Source organism: Aethina tumida, chromosome 1 (genome assembly GCF_024364675.1).
Source record: "Aethina tumida isolate Nest 87 chromosome 1, icAetTumi1.1, whole genome shotgun sequence".
NCBI classification, from domain to species: Eukaryota; Metazoa; Arthropoda; class Insecta; order Coleoptera; family Nitidulidae; genus Aethina; species Aethina tumida.
In genome coordinates, this window is record NC_065435.1 from 4,804,639 (window position 1) to 4,826,912 (window position 22,274).

The following is a 22,274-nucleotide window of genomic DNA, read 5'->3' on the forward strand; positions in this document are numbered from 1 at the left end:
ATTTTATTTTATTTTATTTTATTTTATTTTATTTTATTTTATTTTATTTTATTTTATTTTATTTTATTTTATTTTATTTTATTTTATTTTATTTTATTTTATTTTATTTTATTTTATTTTATTTTATTTTATTTTATTTTATTTTATTTTATTTTATTTTATTTTATTTTATTTTATTTTATTTTATTTTATTTTATTTTATTTTATTTTATTTTATTTTATTTTATTTTATTTTATTTTATTTTATTTTATTTTATTTTATTTTATTTTATTTTATTTTATTTTATTTTATTTTATTTTATTTTATTTTATTTTATTTTATTTTATTTTATTTTATTTTATTTTATTTTATTTTATTTTATTTTATTTTATTTTATTTTATTTTATTTTATTTTATTTTATTTTATTTTATTTTATTTTATTTTATTTTATTTTATTTTATTTTATTTTATTTTATTTTATTTTATTTTATTTTATTTTATTTTATTTTATTTTATTTTATTTTATTTTATTTTATTTTATTTTATTTTATTTTATTTTATTTTATTTTATTTTATTTTATTTTATTTTATTTTATTTTATTTTATTTTATTTTATTTTATTTTATTTTATTTTATTTTATTTTATTTTATTTTATTTTATTTTATTTTATTTTATTTTATTTTATTTTATTTTATTTTATTTTATTTTATTTTATTTTATTTTATTTTATTTTATTTTATTTTATTTTATTTTATTTTATTTTATTTTATTTTATTTTATTTTATTTTATTTTATTTTATTTTATTTTATTTTATTTTATTTTATTTTATTTTATTTTATTTTATTTTATTTTATTTTATTTTATTTTATTTTATTTTATTTTATTTTATTTTATTTTATTTTATTTTATTTTATTTTATTTTATTTTATTTTATTTTATTTTATTTTATTTTATTTTATTTTATTTTATTTTATTTTATTTTATTTTATTTTATTTTATTTTATTTTATTTTATTTTATTTTATTTTATTTTATTTTATTTTATTTTATTTTATTTTATTTTATTTTATTTTATTTTATTTTATTTTATTTTATTTTATTTTATTTTATTTTATTTTATTTTATTTTATTTTATTTTATTTTATTTTATTTTATTTTATTTTATTTTATTTTATTTTATTTTATTTTATTTTATTTTATTTTATTTTATTTTATTTTATTTTATTTTATTTTATTTTATTTTATTTTATTTTATTTTATTTTATTTTATTTTATTTTATTTTATTTTATTTTATTTTATTTTATTTTATTTTATTTTATTTTATTTTATTTTATTTTATTTTATTTTATTTTATTTTATTTTATTTTATTTTATTTTATTTTATTTTATTTTATTTTATTTTATTTTATTTTATTTTATTTTATTTTATTTTATTTTATTTTATTTTATTTTATTTTATTTTATTTTATTTTATTTTATTTTATTTTATTTTATTTTATTTTATTTTATTTTATTTTATTTTATTTTATTTTATTTTATTTTATTTTATTTTATTTTATTTTATTTTATTTTATTTTATTTTATTTTATTTTATTTTATTTTATTTTATTTTATTTTATTTTATTTTATTTTATTTTATTTTATTTTATTTTATTTTATTTTATTTTATTTTATTTTATTTTATTTTATTTTATTTTATTTTATTTTATTTTATTTTATTTTATTTTATTTTATTTTATTTTATTTTATTTTATTTTATTTTATTTTATTTTATTTTATTTTATTTTATTTTATTTTATTTTATTTTATTTTATTTTATTTTATTTTATTTTATTTTATTTTATTTTATTTTATTTTATTTTATTTTATTTTATTTTATTTTATTTTATTTTATTTTATTTTATTTTATTTTATTTTATTTTATTTTATTTTATTTTATTTTATTTTATTTTATTTTATTTTATTTTATTTTATTTTATTTTATTTTATTTTATTTTATTTTATTTTATTTTATTTTATTTTATTTTATTTTATTTTATTTTATTTTATTTTATTTTATTTTATTTTATTTTATTTTATTTTATTTTATTTTATTTTATTTTATTTTATTTTATTTTATTTTATTTTATTTTATTTTATTTTATTTTATTTTATTTTATTTTATTTTATTTTATTTTATTTTATTTTATTTTATTTTATTTTATTTTATTTTATTTTATTTTATTTTATTTTATTTTATTTTATTTTATTTTATTTTATTTTATTTTATTTTATTTTATTTTATTTTATTTTATTTTATTTTATTTTATTTTATTTTATTTTATTTTATTTTATTTTATTTTATTTTATTTTATTTTATTTTATTTTATTTTATTTTATTTTATTTTATTTTATTTTATTTTATTTTATTTTATTTTATTTTATTTTATTTTATTTTATTTTATTTTATTTTATTTTATTTTATTTTATTTTATTTTATTTTATTTTATTTTATTTTATTTTATTTTATTTTATTTTATTTTATTTTATTTTATTTTATTTTATTTTATTTTATTTTATTTTATTTTATTTTATTTTATTTTATTTTATTTTATTTTATTTTATTTTATTTTATTTTATTTTATTTTATTTTATTTTATTTTATTTTATTTTATTTTATTTTATTTTATTTTATTTTATTTTATTTTATTTTATTTTATTTTATTTTATTTTATTTTATTTTATTTTATTTTATTTTATTTTATTTTATTTTATTTTATTTTATTTTATTTTATTTTATTTTATTTTATTTTATTTTATTTTATTTTATTTTATTTTATTTTATTTTATTTTATTTTATTTTATTTTATTTTATTTTAATTTTATTTTATTTTATTTTATTTTATTTTATTTTATTTTATTTTATTTTATTTTATTTTATTTTATTTTATTTTATTTTATTTTATTTTATTTTATTTTATTTTATTTTATTTATTTATTTTACTTATTTTCTTTTATTTATTTACTTTATTTAATATATTTAATTTATTAGATATATTTTAGTTATATATTTTATTTTATTTATTTAATTTATTATATTTGTTTATGTCATTTATTTATATTTATTTATATATTATGTATTTATTTAATTTCTAAATGAACATTTAATATATTTTTTTAAAACTATTACTATTTAAAATAATTAAAACTCTGGAATCAAAACACTAACAATTAATAGTGTCAATAGGACAATGATTAAAATCTTCTCTTTAATAGGGCACATAATTTTAATTCTAAAGTAAATAAACATTTATTAATCTTGAGTAGATTGGAAATTTTAAAATTTTTGGTTTTCGGAGTGACTAAACAATTCTGATAAACAACTGACGTAACCTCTTTAAAATTAACACGATTAAAAATAATTAAAATTCTTGGGTAACACAGAATTTTCTGATGAAATTAAAGTTCTTTTCTCAAGGATAATCTTTTAAATGAGGAAAACTTGGAATTAGTAATGGCAATAATTGATGACAACGTTTAAAATCGTAATATTTTCTTTAATATGGCAATTATATCGATTATTTTAAGTAAATAATAAGTTATTATAGTTGAAGATTTTAGAGTAACTTAACAACGACTATTGTAAATCTCTTTCAAACTACAACGTTTAAAAATAATGAAAATATTTTCAATTTTAAAAAAACGCTAAATGAAAATCAGTTTAGCATAGTAAACAATCTAAATAAAAATAAAAATATTATTAATTATTAGAGTAGTTTTACTTTAATAGCAAAAATTCAAAATTATTAAAATTATCATTAATAGTATCCATTTTAATTAAATTAAAATAAGAAATCGACATTAACAAACTGAAATCAGTTTAGCATGGTAAACATTTTTATAAACAAAAAATATGTTCAATCAATTGTTTGTGCATTTTAGTTTTAAAAGCAACTTACAAAAACCAAAATTATTATTAATTTGGGTACAATTTTATTTTAATAACAGAACTATCACTAAAAGTAATAATTTTAATTTTATATAAGTGACACTAACAGAATAGTTATTTACAAAAACAAAATATTTCATTAATTTATTATTATTATTAAAATTATCACTAAGAGTAATCATTTTAATATTAAATAAATCGACATTATCAGAATAATAACTGAAAATCAGTTTGACAAGTTAGAAATTTCTTAAAATAAAAAATGTAACTAATTTTTTATGTAATAGTTTAACCTTATTAAATTTTAAACTAATAGTAATCATTTTAAATAAATCGACACTAACAGAGCAGAATAAAACGAAATATTAAATCTTAATTATTTTAATCAAATATTTAATATGCACAAACATTATTACCTTAAGGACGACATCGTGAATGAGCAATAACACAAATAATTACTATTAACAGTTCTGCTAATTGTTTCATTCGTTGCCTTAATTAGTTATTTGTATATACAATTATGACTTGACATTAGTTCCATTTTTATGCTTATGCATACACAATAATTGTTGCTCCACATTTTTATGCCGGATAATTTGCTGATATCCGTTTCGAAATTCAACGGATGAGCACAACGCAATTCTAATTAAATTGAAAAATTAACTTATTTTTTTTTTTTTGGTCAAAAATGTTTATTTTTAACGCATGTTTACTTCGGAAAGGTTTTCGATTCGTTTGAATAAAACATGAGCGGGTAAATGCGGTTTGTTATGGTTCGGTTTTGTAATTTCCGTAAATTACATGTTACATGTTAAGAACACTTAATCCTATCGATTTGCAAACACAGAAAAACTTAGTTTAGACCAAACTCGCAACGTTATTATATTGCATAATTCGTAATTGTTAATTGTTTTGTTTATGAAATGAACAATAATGCTAAATCACGGAACGTAAGCATTTTTTCCTTAAGTATTTTTTTTTGTTTCGTTAATTGTGTAACAGTTGATTAAGAATTTCAACTTTCGAAATACAAAGATTTGATTTTCTCTTTAACTTTCTAAGGGGAGTTCATTCATTTTTTTGTATGAGGCATTCACATAATGGTAAATTTATGTCTTTCAGCTAAACATTTTTATTTCATATTCATGTTAGAAGAAAGAGGAAGAAGAAGGTGAAGCTTCATAGTTACATATGATAAAAAGACAAATTTTATGTAGTGCTTGACGATTATCATTCACTTTCACCATTTGAGTATATACAGTGGTGGTCATAATTATTAATACTACTTGAATTAGATGCCAGTACCATAAAAATATATGTAATATGTTATAGAATAAGAATAATACATTAAATCAAGTTATGCACTAAAATATTTAACATTTTAAAAAGTTACTATAATTGTGACCACCACTGTATATCAACAACAAATAATTTCAATATTACAGTACGTTTTTAATCAATAGTTTATTTAGATAGAAACATTTCAAGGCCCAGCAAACAAAGATTGGATAAGAGTAAAAAGAAGAAGAGAATGTATAAGAATTTTGCTAAATCTAAATATTTGTCCCTCATGTAAACTACTTCCAGATACAAATCTCCTGAATTACAACAAAGATGAATTGAAGTTGAGTTGAAGAAAGGTCTTCAGGTCATTAATTTGTATAACTAGAACGAATTTAATTAATATTAGACCACAACTCAACATCAACAAATTACTGCCAATTACAATTGGTATGCACGATGCCCAATGCTTCAATGTCTCATTCATTAACAAGATAAGAGGTTCAAATGAGACAATTAAAATTCATATTCCCTTTACTTATTTGGTTTTCTTCCCAGAAAATCTGGGTGGTCAAATCGATGGATAACAAACACATGACTGAAATAGAAACAAGATAATCTAAGCTTCAATGATGTGTCTAACAAATAGGAAAGTCTAAGCTAAAAAGCTTATTGTACCTGAAATTGAACCATATACAAATTTGTCAGTAAATTCAAGTATTCCTTTCATTCCATCATTTTTTAAATTATAAATGTAAATGTACTGGAATTATTTATTATTAAAAAAATAATCAAAATGAGGCGAAAGTGAGTGTTTACAGTTAGAGGAAATTTGAACTTTTTACAGCTGTAACTCGGCTATTTTTATTCCAATCGAAACGAATTTGGTACCGTTGGATGCATAATTCACTCACCTTTCGAACGAAATATTATCTCGATTGGGTTTGCCATTTATTCCGGACCCCGCATTAAAGTTAAATGATTATCTAGGTGAAAATATGTAAAAGAAGGTTTGTTCTAAACAAATAATAATAAAACTTGTGCCTACGTTTATCAGGTTTATCAAAAACTGGAAAATTTTACTTGATAATCAAAAAAAATAACAGGCTTAAAATATAATTGTGTGTGTTGTCGAGATATTAAAAATATTGGGATTAGTTTGCAGTAAACAAAGTTGAATATCTAGAGACAAACACTTAAAAAATGAAACAAAATACTACTTGGTAGTTAGTGGTGCTTTTAGTAGTAATTTATTTATTTATTTTTTTAGCAAAAACGTGATTTTTAAACCATAATATTATAATAGTATTAACGTAATTTGTAGGATAAGTAACGGTTGTATCTTTAATCAAAACAGTTTAAATATTTATATAGAATTGTTTAACAAAAATCAACTTAACAACAGTTAAATATTTACTTGAAACCAAACAGCTTGGTATTATAAATAGTTTTCGATAATTACAAGCGCATTGTTTTAATATTATAATTAATGTTTACTCCAGTTGCATCGCATAATTAATTAAAATAAATCTAAACAAGGCTACAGGATTGTATTATAATTTATATCAAATTAAAACAATATTCTCCCATATTATCATGTTAAAATCACTTCTAGATAATTTGAATGAAGGTGTGTGTAAAATGTGTCACAAGTTTACGAAACATTTTGCAATTCATATAATATACGTGTAAGAAAACTTGGCCTGGCTTTAATAAATATTATTGATAAATCGTTTGTGTTAACAATATGTTTTTAACGAGGTCGTTATCAACATTTTTACAATGTTTGTCTAATTTTTAAAGTAAAATATAACTTTCACACACAGTCTCGAGACATCCACGTCAGTTGTCAAATAAACGTCGGTCATTCTGGTGACGTAAAAGATGCTAAATAATTTTCGAAACAACAACAAACATACAATTATAAATAGAATATAAAAAGCAAATTTTATTTTCCACCTTTAGATACTGCGGTTTAAAAATACATTTTTGTTTGATTATGTCTGAACCTACATAAGTTAACTTCTAGACAAATAAACTTACACGAAAATAGTTTTTTGGATATTGAAAGTGTGTACGGGGTTATTGGTTATATTTTGACCTCTCTATTATTTAATATATTTCAAAAGATAGACGTATGTTTTTAACGGAATCTCCCATAAATTTACTTTTAAATGTAAATTTTTACTACTATTTTATTAATAGAAGTTAATTTTAATCCTTATTTAAGTTTATTTGGACAAGAAATAAATCTTTAATTACAAATTTAACTATTATTTTATAGTTACTACTTTTTTATTAATAATTTAAAAGTTTACTCATTTATATTTGTTATTTAGAAAAACGTAATTATAAAACTGATTAATATACAACTAAGTACAAGTTAATTTTAAGCTTAATAAAATTTATTTAGGGACGAAGTAAATTTTTTATTATCAATTTGACTATTATTTTACTGTTAAATTTTAATATTTAATATAAAAATTAACTTTTTATTTCAAAGTTTACTAGTTTATAATAATTAATTTAGTGGTAGAGTTTTAAAAGCTTTTAAATATAGCTTAAAATAAAATAGAAAGATAAAAATGAATTCCATTAATATACAAGTACAATTTAATTTTAATCTTCAATAAAATATATTTAGGGAAGAAGTAAATGTTTTATCATCAATTTAATTAATATTTTATTGTTAAATTTTGATATACTTTTTATTTCAAAGTTTACTAGTTTATCATATCTAATTTAATACGTAGAGCTTTAAAAGCTTTTAAATATAATTTAAAATAAAACAAAATTATAAAATCATTCTCTTTAATATACAAGTTCAGTTTAATTTTAATCTTCAATAAAATTTATTTAGGAAAGAAGTAAGTGTTTTTTATTATCAATTTAACTACTATTTTATTGTTAAATTTTGATATGCAAAGTAAAAATTAACTTTTTATTTCAAAGATTTCTAGTTTATATTTAATTTAGTACATAGAGCTTTAAAAGCTTGAAAAGAAAGCTTAAAATAAAGTAAATCATTAATATACAAATACAATTTAATTTTAATCTTCAATAAAATTTATTTTGGGAAGAAGTAAATGTTTCATTATCAGTTTAACTAATATTTTATTGTTAAATTTTAATATACAATGTTATATTAACTTTTTATTTCAAAGTTTATTAGTTGATCATATTTTATTTAGTACGTAGAGCTTTAAAAGCTTTAAATAATATTCAAGTACAATATAATTTTAATCTTCAATAAAACTTATTTAGAAAAAAAGTAATTTTTTTATTATCAATGTAACTATTATTTTACTGTTAAATTTATATATTTAAAGTAAAAATTACATTTTTAGTTCAAAGTTTACTAGTTTATCATATTTAATTTAGTATGTAAAGCTTTAAAGGCTTGAAAAGAAAGCTTAGTTTATATTTAATTTAATACATATTATATCTTTAAAAGCTTTTCAATGAGGTTTAAGAGAATACAGAATTATAAAATGAATCTGATTAATATAGAAATACAATTTAATTTTAATCTTAAATTAAATTTATTTAGGGAAGAAATAAATCTTGTATCATCAATTTAACTAGTCCAAATTAATATTCAACGTAGAAATTAAGTTTTTACTTTATAATACAACATTAAAAGCTTTTAACGAAACTTGAAAGGAAACAGAATTACCTAATTAATATACAACTACAATTTAATTTTAATTTTCATTACGAATCAGTCACACCGTTTGACGTAAATCCGAATTTCACCCCCGTTTAATTGTAAGATCAACGTTATCCCCCTCGGTTATTGATTGGTAGGTAAATTCGTATTTCCCGTATTGGAGGCGCCTACTTATCAATTTTATTATACTCACACCAACCAAAACACTCCGCACATTACATAATCATAAATAAATATTATTGAAATGTGTGCTCAAATATTGTTTACGATTAAATCGATGTACTACGAAATTCGTGTACCATGTGTACTGTTTACTGGTCCGTTGTTATTGTCGCAATCGCGGGACAGTGCAAAACAAAACGCTCCATAAATTATACAAGGTGACGCTGGGAGTAAAAAAACACACCAATTAATTTGACTACGTTTGTTTTGGTCCAAAGGTCCACATTATTTTCTGTATTAGACTCCCGCCAATAAAACCGCGAGACAGAAACGATTCCAGACGCGGTTTCCTGTACCGATATCGAATAACTTGTAATCTTTTTTTACTATTATTATTTTGGCATTGTTGAGGTGGCTTCGGATTGAAATGGACTATGGGAACCGCGTTTAGAGCGATGGGGTTTTGTTTGGGCGATTTGTATGGTGTGGTCCAGAACAGCATCCCTTTGTGCCTTTCGAAACGGTGAAGAATATCTGCGGCAGTTTCTGACCATTCAAAATTATGTCTATAAGTAAATTTATTTTAAGTTTTTTCTATATATATTTTTCTTAAATAACTTTATTTTAGAATACAAGATGAGAGTGTGTACCACATTCTATAGATAACAACGAATGTACCGAGTGGCCAAATAGTGGAGGTCGTCGGCCATATGTCAGAAACTAGTAATAGAATAGGTATATAAAAATATTATGTGGCCCTGAAAAAAAAACTTGGATAATATTTTTGTTTCTAGGCCTTTCTCAAAAGCTTTTAAAATTAGTCGTAAGAGTGATAATAAAAGATTTATTTCTTCCCAAAATAAACTAGATTGGACGTTAAAATTAAGTTGTACTGTATACTAATGTGAGTAAATTTAATTATTAATTATAAATCTATAAATAAATAAAGACCTTTATTTATTTATTTAATTTATTAACAAAATAGTAATAATAATTAGTATACATTACCAAAAATAATAATAAAAGATTTATTTCTTTCCTAAATTAATCAAATTGTAAATTAATTTTATAATACTGCTTTATTTTAAGTCTTCTTAAAAGTTTTTAAAGTCCTATTTACCAATTAACTATTATAAACTAGTAATCTTTGAAATAAAAAAAAATATTTTTATCTCGAATATTAAAATTTAATAATAAAATAATAATTAAACTGATAATAAAAAATTTACTTTTTTCCTAAATAAATTTTATTGAAAATTAAAATTAAATTATACATATATGAATGGGATTCATTTTATAATTTTGTTTTATTTTAAGCATCTTTAAAAGCTTTCAAAGCTCTATGTACTACATTAAATATTATAAACAAGAAAACTTCGAAATAAAAAGTTAATTTTTATCTTGAATATCAAAATTTAACAATAAATATTAGTTAAATTGATAATAAAACATTTACTTCATACTTAAATAACTTTTATATTAAAGAGATTTATTTTATAATTCTGTTTTATTTTAAGCTTTCTTTAAAAACTTTTAAAACTCTACGTACTAAATTAAATATTATAAACAAGAAAACTTTGAAATAAAAAGTTAATTTAACAACAAAAATTACTTCTTCCCTAAATAAATTTTATTGAAAATTAAAATTAAATTGTACTTATATATTAATGGGATTCATTTGGTAATTCTATTTTATTTTAAGCTTTCTTTAAAAGCTTTTACAGCTCTACGTACTAAATTAAATATTATAAACAAGAAAACTTCGAAATAAAAAGTTATTTTTTACTTTGAATATAAATATTTAACAACAAAATATTAGTTAAATTGGCAATAAAACATTTACATTCCAAAGCCCTACGTACTAAATTAAATATAAACTAGAAAACTGAAATAAAAAGTTAATTTTTACTTTGAATATCAAAATTTAACAACAAAATAGTAGTTAAATTGATAATAAAACACTTCTTCCCTAAATAAATTTTATAGAAGAATAAAATTAAACTGTACTTGTATATTAAAGGAATTCATTTTGTAATTCTGTTTTATTTTAAGCTTTCTTTAAAAGCTTTTACAGCTCTACGTACTAAATTAAATATTATAAAAACATCGAAATAAAAAGTTATTATTTACTTTGAATATAAATATCTAACAACAAAATATTAGGTAAATTGACAATAAAACATTTACTTCTTCCCTCAATAAATTTTATTGAAGATTAAAACTAAATTGTACTTGTACATTAATGAAATTAATTTTTTATTTCTGTTTTCTTTTAAGCTTTTCTTAAAAGTTTTGAAAATGAGAATAATAAAATTAAGGTAACAACTTTTACTTTACTTAACGAATTTTACTAATAAAATACTAATAAAAATAATAAAAAATATTTATTTTTTCCCTAAATAAAGTTGCATTTAAATAATAATTTTAATTTTATATTTTTATTTTATTTCAAGTTTTAAAAAGCTTTTAAAGTTGTACTATATTATTATAATTATTAAAGTTGAAACATCAAATTAAAGGTCAAATTAAATTTAGCTTCAGTTCAGTTTATTAAAAAGCCTTTAAAATTGCATTTTCCAAATTAAATCTAAAAAACTTTCAAATAAAAAAGTTTACTTTGAATATCGAAAATTTAATAAAAAATAACGTAAAAGTAGTAAGTAGTAGTAGTAATAAAAATGATAACATTATAAAAGATTTCTTTCTTCCCTAAGTAAACTAAATTGAACGTTCGTTCGAATCATTGGCTTGATAACGTGATCAAAGATAAGAACGAAATCCGGATTTGCTTTTAACGTTATATTATATTCGTTGACAACATTTTCCGCGTTGGCATATACATATATTAATAAAATTAATTTTACGATTTTGCCTAGAAACGAAACACCAAAAAAAAAAAAACTATAAAGTTCACGTTGCATATCCGTAACGCTGTTCTGGCTATTTTGATCGGACTCGATGCTAATTTACTAAAAATTCTGGTCGCACAAAATTGAATTTTTAATTGTTGATATTGTTAGTTACGGTGTTGCGGATTTTTAATGGGCATGTTTTAAAAATTTATACGGTTTCTTACCTTAATTGTGGCATTTTTTGTGTCTGGTCTGGTTTTACAGAATGAACTACTAACTGTCAAGTTTATTATCTGATAATAAAGTATAATCAATAAACGTCAATTAATAATGGCGCTTTGTTTAAAATTTGTTTATTTTTTGTTCCGTACGTTTGTACATTAAATTAAAACTAAATTAAATTAAACAAATTTAACAAGTCAAACAAATAGCAATAATTAATTAGTGTTTTACGAATAATTTAATAGAAAAATTCCTTTATTTATACAATAAAAACAAGATTGCACAATTTTCATAATATTTAAATGTAATTAATATGTTAATTGTTCATTTTTAAGAATGTAAATTTTTATGTTATTACAATACAAAATAATTAAGTAGTTATTATTATTATTTTTATTATTCTTTAAATGTATTTAATTTGATAATTGATATATCCACTAATTTTAAATTTTACTTAAATTTATTAGAATTTTATTTTATTTAGTCATTTTTGTTATTTTTAAATGATATTAATTTGAAAATTAAGCTTTCCACTAATTTTAAATTTTACTTGATTTTTTATGTATTTTACACAATTCATATAATATTTATGTGTAATTAATTTGTCAATTGTTCATTTTTAGGGGTTTATTAGAATTTTATTTAATTTACTATTTTTTTTTTTTAAATATTTAAACACTTGGAAGTCTATATTACAAATTACATCACAAAAAATTAAGTAAAATAATGTTCTCAATATTTTTTAAGAGTTAATTAGAATTTTATTTTATTTACTCATTTTTGTTTTAAATGTTTAAAAACAAACTACAATTTATATAATAAAAAGTAGTCATTTTTGTAATTTTTTAAATGATACTAATTTGACAATTAAGCTTTCAACTAATTTTAAATTTTTACTTAAAGTTTTGTGTATTTACACAATTTTTATAATATTTAAGAGTAATTAATTTGACATTTTTAAGGATGTGTTCAATAATTTTTATATTTACTTACATAGAATTATATTTTATTTACTCATTCTTGTTTTAAATATTCAAAAGTGTTGAAGTCTAAATTACATCATAAAAATTTAAGAAGAGTAATTTTGTTATTATTTAAATGTATTTTAATTTAATATTTGAGATTTCCACTAATTTTAAATTTTTATCTATTGACTCCATTTTTATAATACTTAAGACAAATTAATTTATTAATTATCCATTTTTAATAATTTATTAAAATTTTATTTTATTTACTGATTTTTGGTTTAAATATTCAAAAGCTTTGAAGTTTAAACTGTAAAACTATATTATAAAAAATTTTAATAGTTTTTGTTATTTTTTAAATGTAATTAATTTTGTAATTAATTAAAAATTCAACTAATTTTAAAATTTACTTGAATTTTTAGCTTTTGCACAGTTTTTATAATATTTAAGTGTAATTAATGTATCAATTGTTCAATTTTAAGTATGTTCAGTAATTTTTTAAATTTATTAGAATTTTATTTTAATTACAGTTTTTTTATTAAATATTCAAAAGTTTTTAATTCTAAACTACAAATTAAATCATAAAAAATTATTTAAAATTATTTTTGTTAGTTTTTAATTTGATAATTAAGATTTTTATTAATTTTAAGTTTTACTTGAATTTTAGTTTAGTTCTAACTTTATATAACAATTTTCAATTACAAATAATAATTACAAAAATGCATATTCATTATTTAATAATAATTATTATTAAATTTAAAAATTTATTTATATTATATTTCACCCTTTTCTTAAAATATTAAAAAAATGTACTTAATGTTTTCAAACTTTTAATCATGTTTACAATTTTTAAATATTGTAAAAATGTTAAATAGTCTTCAAAAATTTTAATTTAATAACTGTAAATTATATCAAGGATAAATTTGAAATATTTATATAATATAATTAACTTTTCCATTCATTTCAGATTATTTTTAATTTTAATTATTCTTAATCAATAAAAATAAAAAATTAATGTTGTAAAAATTATTTCAAGTCAATTGAGGAATCAATAAACTTAAAATATCATCAAAAATCATATTTAGCGAACAGGAGATTAAATCCCGAACGCCTCCAGACTTCCAGAACAATCGACCCAGATCAAATTTCCGTTTCGTCTGACAGAATCGGGACAATTTGCTTTAAACAAACAAACAAAAAAAAAAAAAAAGTCGTCGTTAAAATCCGAGAAAAGAATCGCAAACGTAATTACGGTCGGACGGAATTTTTGGGAGGACTCCCGCTTCCTGTTTGGCAAGTGCGGCGGGCCGATCGAGTGTCCCGCCCGACGCGAAAGAAATGAACGGTTCGTGGGGTCCACATGTTTCGCGACTTCCTAGAGATAAGGCGCAACGAAAATAGCGCGTTCGGACGCGACGCCGGTTGAGCAAAACCGGTGAAAAATTTAACGCAAATAGTCCCAAGGTTTCCTTTATTTTTTCGACGGGAGGTTGATGGAACCATTAACACAAGCACACACGTCTCTAGGCCTATTTACAAAACGGATCGGCGTCTTACATAATTCGTGTATCTAACCGATCGGTGATAACGTAATTTTGGGAATAAACCCAGACGGACACGTGGCCACCGCACCGTGGGACGGAACACCATGATTGTGGACGAAATTGACTCGCGTCCTTATTAGGTGACATAGGAACACATATATTTTTCTAATTTACTTTAAAATAATTGTACATTATATCTAAATAAAATAAAAAATTATAATAATTTGTATAGCCATGAAATACAAACTATAAGTACAATATAATAACAATAATTTATTAATATTTTACGAATAATTTAATAGAAAAATTCCTTTATTTACACAATAAAAACAAGATTGGCTTAATCATTTTTCCAAAAATATTATATAATAAAGATAATGTAAATAATCAATTTTATAACGATATTAATTTATTTTTATCCCAAAAAAATTAAATTGAATGATTTTTTAATGTAATTAAATAATTGTGATTTCCATCAATTTTAAGTACTTGATTTTTTATCTATTTACATAATTTTCATAATATTTAAATGTAATTAATATGTTAATTGTTCATTTTTAAGAATGTAAGTTTTTCGTTTATTACAATACAAAATAATTAAGTAGTCATTCTTTAAATGTATTTAATTTGATAATTGAGATATCAACTAATTTTAAATTTTACTTAAATTTTTATCTATTTATTCAATTATTGTAATATTCAATTTAATTAATTTATTAGAATTTTATTTTATTTAGTCATTTCTGTTATTTTTAAATGACATTAATTTGACAATTAAGCTTTCTACTAATTTTAAATTTTGCTGGAATTTTTATCTGTAATTAATTTGTCAATTGTTCATTTTTAGAGGTGTGTTCAATTATTTTTAGAGTTTATTATAATTTTATTTTATTTACTCATTTTTGTTTTAAATATTTAAACAAAATTAAGTAGATTCATTTTTATTATCCTTTAAATATGTTTAATTGGATAATTGAGATTTACACTAATTTTAAGTTTTACTTAAATTTTTATCCATTATCTCAATTTTTATAATATTTATGTATAATCAATTTATTAATTTTTAATTTTTAATAATGTTCTGAATTTTCTCAAAGTTCTTTTTTAAGAATTAATTAGAATTTTATTTTATTTACTCATTTTTGTTTTAAATGTTTAAAAATAAACTACAATTTATATAATAAAAAAATGGAAGTAGTTATTTTTGTCATTTTTTAAATGATACTAATTTTACATCTAAGCTTTCGACTAATTTTAAATTTTTACTTAAATTTGTGTGTGTATTTACACAATATTTAAAGGTAATTAATTTGGTATTTTTAAGGATGTGTAAATACACATTTTTTATAATATTTAAAGGTAATTAATTTGGCATTTTTAAAGATGTGTTCAATAATTTTTATACTTTATTAAAATTTTATGACGATTTTTAAAAGTAAAATCATTTTTGTTATTCTTTAAATGTATTTAATTTGATAATTGGTATTTCCACTAATTTTAAATTTTAATTAAATTGTTATCAATTTACTCATTTACTAATAATTGTACTTTATATCTAAATAAAGTAAAATATTATAATAATTTGTATAGCCATGAAATACAATTATATACGTACAGTGGTGGACATTATTATAGCAACTTTTTAAAATGTTATATAGTTTTGCCATACTCTATTATTTAATGTGAACTGTTAAAATAATATTAAATAATTATTGTTGCTTTTTACAGTATTATAAAAACTACTCATTCTATAAAATGTTATATACATTTTTCTGAATTGAGCTGAACATAAATAAAGCAACTTTAATTTTGAAAGGGATTTTTAATGATTAAATCTGAGTTATTTAATTTAACATTTCGAATTATCCCGTGATCGATTTTCTTTCAAGTTTTTCGAACAAATTTTTTGGCCAGTTTCTCTAAATTTTTCTAATAAATTAATTATAAAGCACAAAATTAAACAAAAATAATGAACACCCTGTATATAATTTGGGAGCACTAATAATGTCACCTTGTAGGATGATCATTGGTTAATGAGTATACTAAAAATGAATTTTCGACCATCAAAATTGGTGATTTGACAGACATTTTAGGCCATCATATCTCAAAAATTTTTCAAAAAAGTTTATTAAGTAATAAACTAAAGAAACTATTGGGTTTGGATAGCCATTTTCTTCATTTATATGTAGTATTTAAAAATCCAAAAATATACGGGATAAACATTTCAAATCAATACCTTCTTTTGCTCTCCATAAACTTCTAATGAATAACTTAGGTGAATCACTCTGTATATTAACACCTTCCCCAGTCAAAGATATAAAGAAGATATTTATATTTAATTTAATGTATCAAACTCTTCTATAAGTTAATTTTATAAGGAGTTATCACACTTTGACGTCAGCCAAAATTATGTAAAACATTCTGAACTGTCTTTTTACAGATATACATTCATTTTAAACACCTATATAACTTTCAATTTTATGTTTTGAGACCACATTATGAAAATGTGAAGTTTTAACTATAAAATTGTTTATAATAATATTTATTATTTCAGATTTTTTATTAAGATTTTGGCTAAAGTCGTCCCACTGTGGGTCGCCCGATTAGAAGAGAAACAAACACAAAATACGCATACGTAACGGTCGGAAAACAGTACTTTACATAATGTATACGAAAAACGATAGGAATTCGACGACTTAGCGACTTAAAAATAACCACCGCAGCCGATACACGAAGGAGATTTGTTTTTGTTGAGATTCACGGCCAAAACACCAAAACAAGACCGTCCGTTTTACATGATCGGTTATTTAAACCAGCGCGAACATTTCGTGTGTCTTGGATATCGGCCGTTTAAGTTCAGTTTCCTGATGTCGTTCTAAATCCGGCTCAAAATCACATTACGGTTAATTGGGCAACATTTTTCATTTATGTGGAACATCATATTTTTAGAACACCTTATGTTTCGTTTTCTAACTTGCGTTCATTGTAGTTTTCGATATTAACAAAACGAGAAATTTAGGTTGTTGTTGTTGTTATTGTTGTTATTATTTTGGTTCGTTATGGTCGGTTTAAAAATCTCTCTTAAGTTTTTTAAGTGTGTTTACAAAAACAATACAGAATTTCTGTTACTCATTGTTATATGACAGTGAGTAATATTTATTTTCATTGTGTGTTATCTTATCTTACTATGGACAATACGTATTTCAATTTTGTCGCACTATCTTTATTAAACAATATTGTTCTAAAATTAAACTTTTTCAATTTTTATTATTATTATTATTTTTAATCTATTTCGTTATTTAACATTTTAAAGGGAATAGTAAAATTATATCAAAATTGGTTCTAGATAGGAAAAGTACGTGGCCAATTTTTTTAGACGATTGCCACAAATCCCATTGTGATATCTCTGAGAGTTTCTGGAATATCTACAAAAACTGGCACTTGACAGACCTCCTTAAAATTTCGAGATAATACGTACAACTTACTTCACAAAAATCGATTATTACATTATTAATCTGCCTTTAAGAGGTTGGATAAAAATCAAGCTTTTCAAACATATAATTTCTGATATATTAAATTATTTTTAGCTAAGATATAACAATATTTCTGATAAATTTCGAGACAATTTGAGTCTATGAAACACAAAAATTAGTGTAAGGTAATATGAAATTTGTCAAAAGTACTATTAACTTAAATTAATATCGGTAATTTGACTATAGCTTCCATTTGACAGACAACAATATTAGTTATCTCGAAATTTACCAAAAACATCATTGTGTTAACTAAAAATATTAATTATATTAAAAATCATATATTTTTGGAGAATTTAATTTTTTTTGGGGCATTTTAAAGGTAACAATTTCCTATTTAAAAAATGTATCCCGAAATATAAAAGAAATATAATCTTTTAAAATAAAGTTAAATTAGGTTAGTTTAAAATAAATTATAAATTACGACCGTTTTGTTCCACAGACAATATTAGATATCTCAAAATTTACTAGAAATATCATTAAGTCGCCATTTAAAGGTAATTTATTATATCATTATGTTATATATTTTTAGAAAATGTTTTTTTTTTGACATTTTGAAAGCTTATCTCGAAATTTTAAAATAAAGTTAGGTTAGGTTAGGCAGAAGCAAAGTATCAGTTACGCCCTGCCTACAATAATGTTAGTTATCTCGAAATTTTTATATCTTAACTTAAAGATAATGTCAAAAATTAAATATTTTTGAAAAACATAATATTTTCTGATATTTTAAAAGCAAATTCAACTATAGTTCCCTTTGAAAAAAATATTATCTCGAAATATAAAATAAATATATTGTTTTATATTAAAGTTAGGTTAGATTAGGTTGAAGTAAATTATCAGTTATGCCCTCTTTGTTTCACAGACAATAATATTAATTATCTCAAAATTTACCAGAAATATCATATCTTAACTAAAAGATAATTTATTATCTCAAATATTATATATTTTTTATGTTTTTTGATATTTTAAAGGAAAATTTGACTATAATTTTCTTTGGAAAAAATATTATTTCGAAATATAAAAGAAATATATTGTTTTAAAATAAAGTTAGGTTAAGTTAGGTTAGGTTGAATTAAATTATCAGTTATGCCTCTTTGTTTCACACACAACAATATTAGTTATCTCAAAGTTTCCCAGAAATATCTTTATATATTAATTTATTATGTCAAATATTATATATTTTTGAAAATCTTGATTTTTTCCAACATTTTAAAAGCAAAGACGTCTATAATATATTTAATACTACATCAAATAGTGCCTGCAGAAAATATTATTAAATGAAAATGGAGTAAAGTTATTAACTTCATAGAAATCGTTCAAAAGTACATGAATTTTTCAGAAACTGAACCAATCTGACACACCCTGTAATCAATACCTATTATTAAGGTTAATTCAAAATATTACGATAATCGATTACTTAAGCAAACTTTGAATTTATGATTTAATGACATACAATTGATATAAGACTGCATTGAATTGCAAATAATACAAACAAGATAAATTTTAAATGTATTTATTACAGACCCCCTGAAAATTTACATTTTATTTTTGTTTTTAAAAAAAAAACTGGCCACTACTGAAACAGCAGGAAGTAATAAAAATGTCGTGGAACTTAGAACCTGACCTTCACATGTGGCTTAGATTAGACTACTTACTCCTTTTGTTTTATTCTATTATTAATTTGACACATGTTATTAAATAAAACAATTTAATTTACCGAAAATCCTTTTAAAATTCTAACTGAATTGATAAATTTAATATTTAATACACATTGTGATTGTTGAAATGGAGAAAAACTGTTTGAAAACACAAAGGCAAAAACAAATTTTTTAACAGACAGCGGTTTGTAATCGACCTTGCTTTACTTAATTTGAAATAATGTGCATATGAAATAACCGACGAATTTCCAATAAAAGTCAAGAAACGATTTTTAAATTAAAATTGGACCTTATTTTTAAAACATAATTATCTCTACTACTTTACATATTATAATCACTAGCTTTAAATAAACATTTATTTGTTTCCGTTTAATGATATTGTTTATTTTCTAATTAAATGGGCGACACTTGGTTATTGTGTTACATTACAAGAAGTCCACTATCTGAAACATTATTTTATTGAGTCTAGTTTTGAATCATGTGGTTGGAATTTAAACACAAAGAATCAAGCTCCAAAAATACGCAGGATAGTTTGTTTTTAAATTTACTTTCAGGCTTTAATAAACATTTATTTGTTTCCATTTAACGATATTGTTTGTTTTCTAATTAAATGGGCGATACTTGGTTATTGTGTTACATTACAAGAAGTCCACTATCCGAAACAACATTTTATTGAGCCTAGTTTTGAATCATGTGGTTGGAATTTAAACACATAGAATCGAACTCCAAAAATATGCAGGATTATTTTAATTCTAAATTTATTTCCAGGCTTTAATAAACATACAAATACACACATAACTCATTTTTTCTTCTCGTTTTTTCCAGTCCAATTTCCAAGGTTTATACAATTTGGGCAACGTTCTCGGAAACGTTTCAAGACCAGGTAGAACGTTTGTTTTGGTCCACTTCAGGTAAATTTTTCTGGAGTTTCGTGATACCCCTAAGTAAACAATATAATAACCCAAAATGCACTGGGGCAATCTTTTACGTCAGACGAAATGGAACAACATCAATGAAAACTTTGCATAAGACCGTGCAAATTTGACTTTCCTCAATGGCTCACAGTCTAATTAATATTTAATTGTTTGAGTTATTATAACTTCCATATTATTTTGGGCCATGTTCATATTTGAATTTCGTTGTATCTTTGAATAAAATATTGGGTGTTCATCTAACATTGGGATTATTTAGGGTTATTTTTATATCAAACAATATCACAATGTATAAAATATTTATTTTGGGACACATGATACCTAGGCACATGTTTTATCGTTACAAATGTAACAAAAATGTACATAAACCTAAATAAATTTGACGTCACACAGATCAAACTTTACGTGTAATTAAGTTAAAATAAATGTTAGGATAGAAATGAATAAAACAAGTCGTTGAAATTAAACAAAAACGTAATTGTATATACCATTTTGTTCATTAATAATTATAGAAGCTAAAAAGCACAATCAAAAAATTTAAACTCATATCTAATAATATATCTACATTTTGTTTTGTTTTTTGTAGATTCATAGAATTATTCACGAAGGTTTTATTTTTTAAATATGTTCACACCTACCAATTTCTCTTTTGGAACCAAACCTGGCTTGTTATTCGAAATTTTTGTAGGGTACTGCCCAGGTGTGGTTCAAAAAGCTTTATTCTTCCCGTAGCACTGATGGAATCGGGACAATAAACTGAAAAACGGGAGTCATTCGTGAAAACTAAACATTACACATAAGAATTTTTCACTTTCATAATATCCAGTTGGAATATTAATAATAATTATTAATTTTCGTATGATATATAATATAATATAGATATTTTTTTTATTTGAACCTATATTATTAACTTAGAATGTACGCTATCATGACGTCAGTACTGTAGTGTAGTAATAGTACAGTAGTTGTACTCATGTCTGTCTCTAGCATATACTGCTGACGTAATAGTCTCATAGTACCCTAAAGTCTGTAATCACCCAAATATGTTTGGAGGCCATCTTTTACGGCAGACGAAACGAAACACCAATTAAAAACACAAAACCATTCAAATGCTAACTTTTATGAATGACTTGTATAAATAGCTTTTTAATTAATATACTCATTAATATTTGGTGTATTTTAATGTCAATGTTTAAGAACACACATTTGTCACTTCCATAATACATTTTACTAGTTACAAATTTCAATTTTGTTGTTTATTTCAGTAAAATTTTGAGTTATTACAGTGTACTGTACTATGCCGTACGGTACTGTATTGCTGACTCAACAATGTCTTTATAAATTTTTTCGAATTCAGAAATATTTTTTCGTAGTTACCACTTTGCCGGTTACTCTAAATTTCTTAATAAGACGTCTCTTCTTGTTTCTCTCAAATTTGGCAACGCTAAATTATAATTTTTTTTACAGATTCACTTCGACCAACGATTAAATAATTATAATAAACAAAAGCAGACCATAAAATAAAAAATTATCACAATTTTCTCCAT

At 20.5% G+C, this 22,274-nt stretch overlaps 1 protein-coding gene across 2 annotated transcripts in view; it reads right to left on the minus strand.

Annotated features, from left to right (window-relative positions):
- The window catches only part of LOC109600793 (xaa-Pro dipeptidase), an 88,201-nt gene that overhangs the window by 57,984 nt on the left and 7,943 nt on the right, over positions 1-22,274 (minus strand). The window contains exon 1 of one of the 2 annotated variants that reach the window (XM_049970708.1): positions 12,101-12,132. The exons of the other annotated variant lie outside the window; for it this stretch is intronic. Coding sequence (XP_049826665.1) covers positions 12,101-12,114 — 14 coding nt within the window. The 5' untranslated portion in view covers positions 12,115-12,132. Of the gene's footprint in view, positions 1-12,100; positions 12,133-22,274 lie in introns of those variants that run through there. 2 annotated transcript variants of the gene reach the window in all.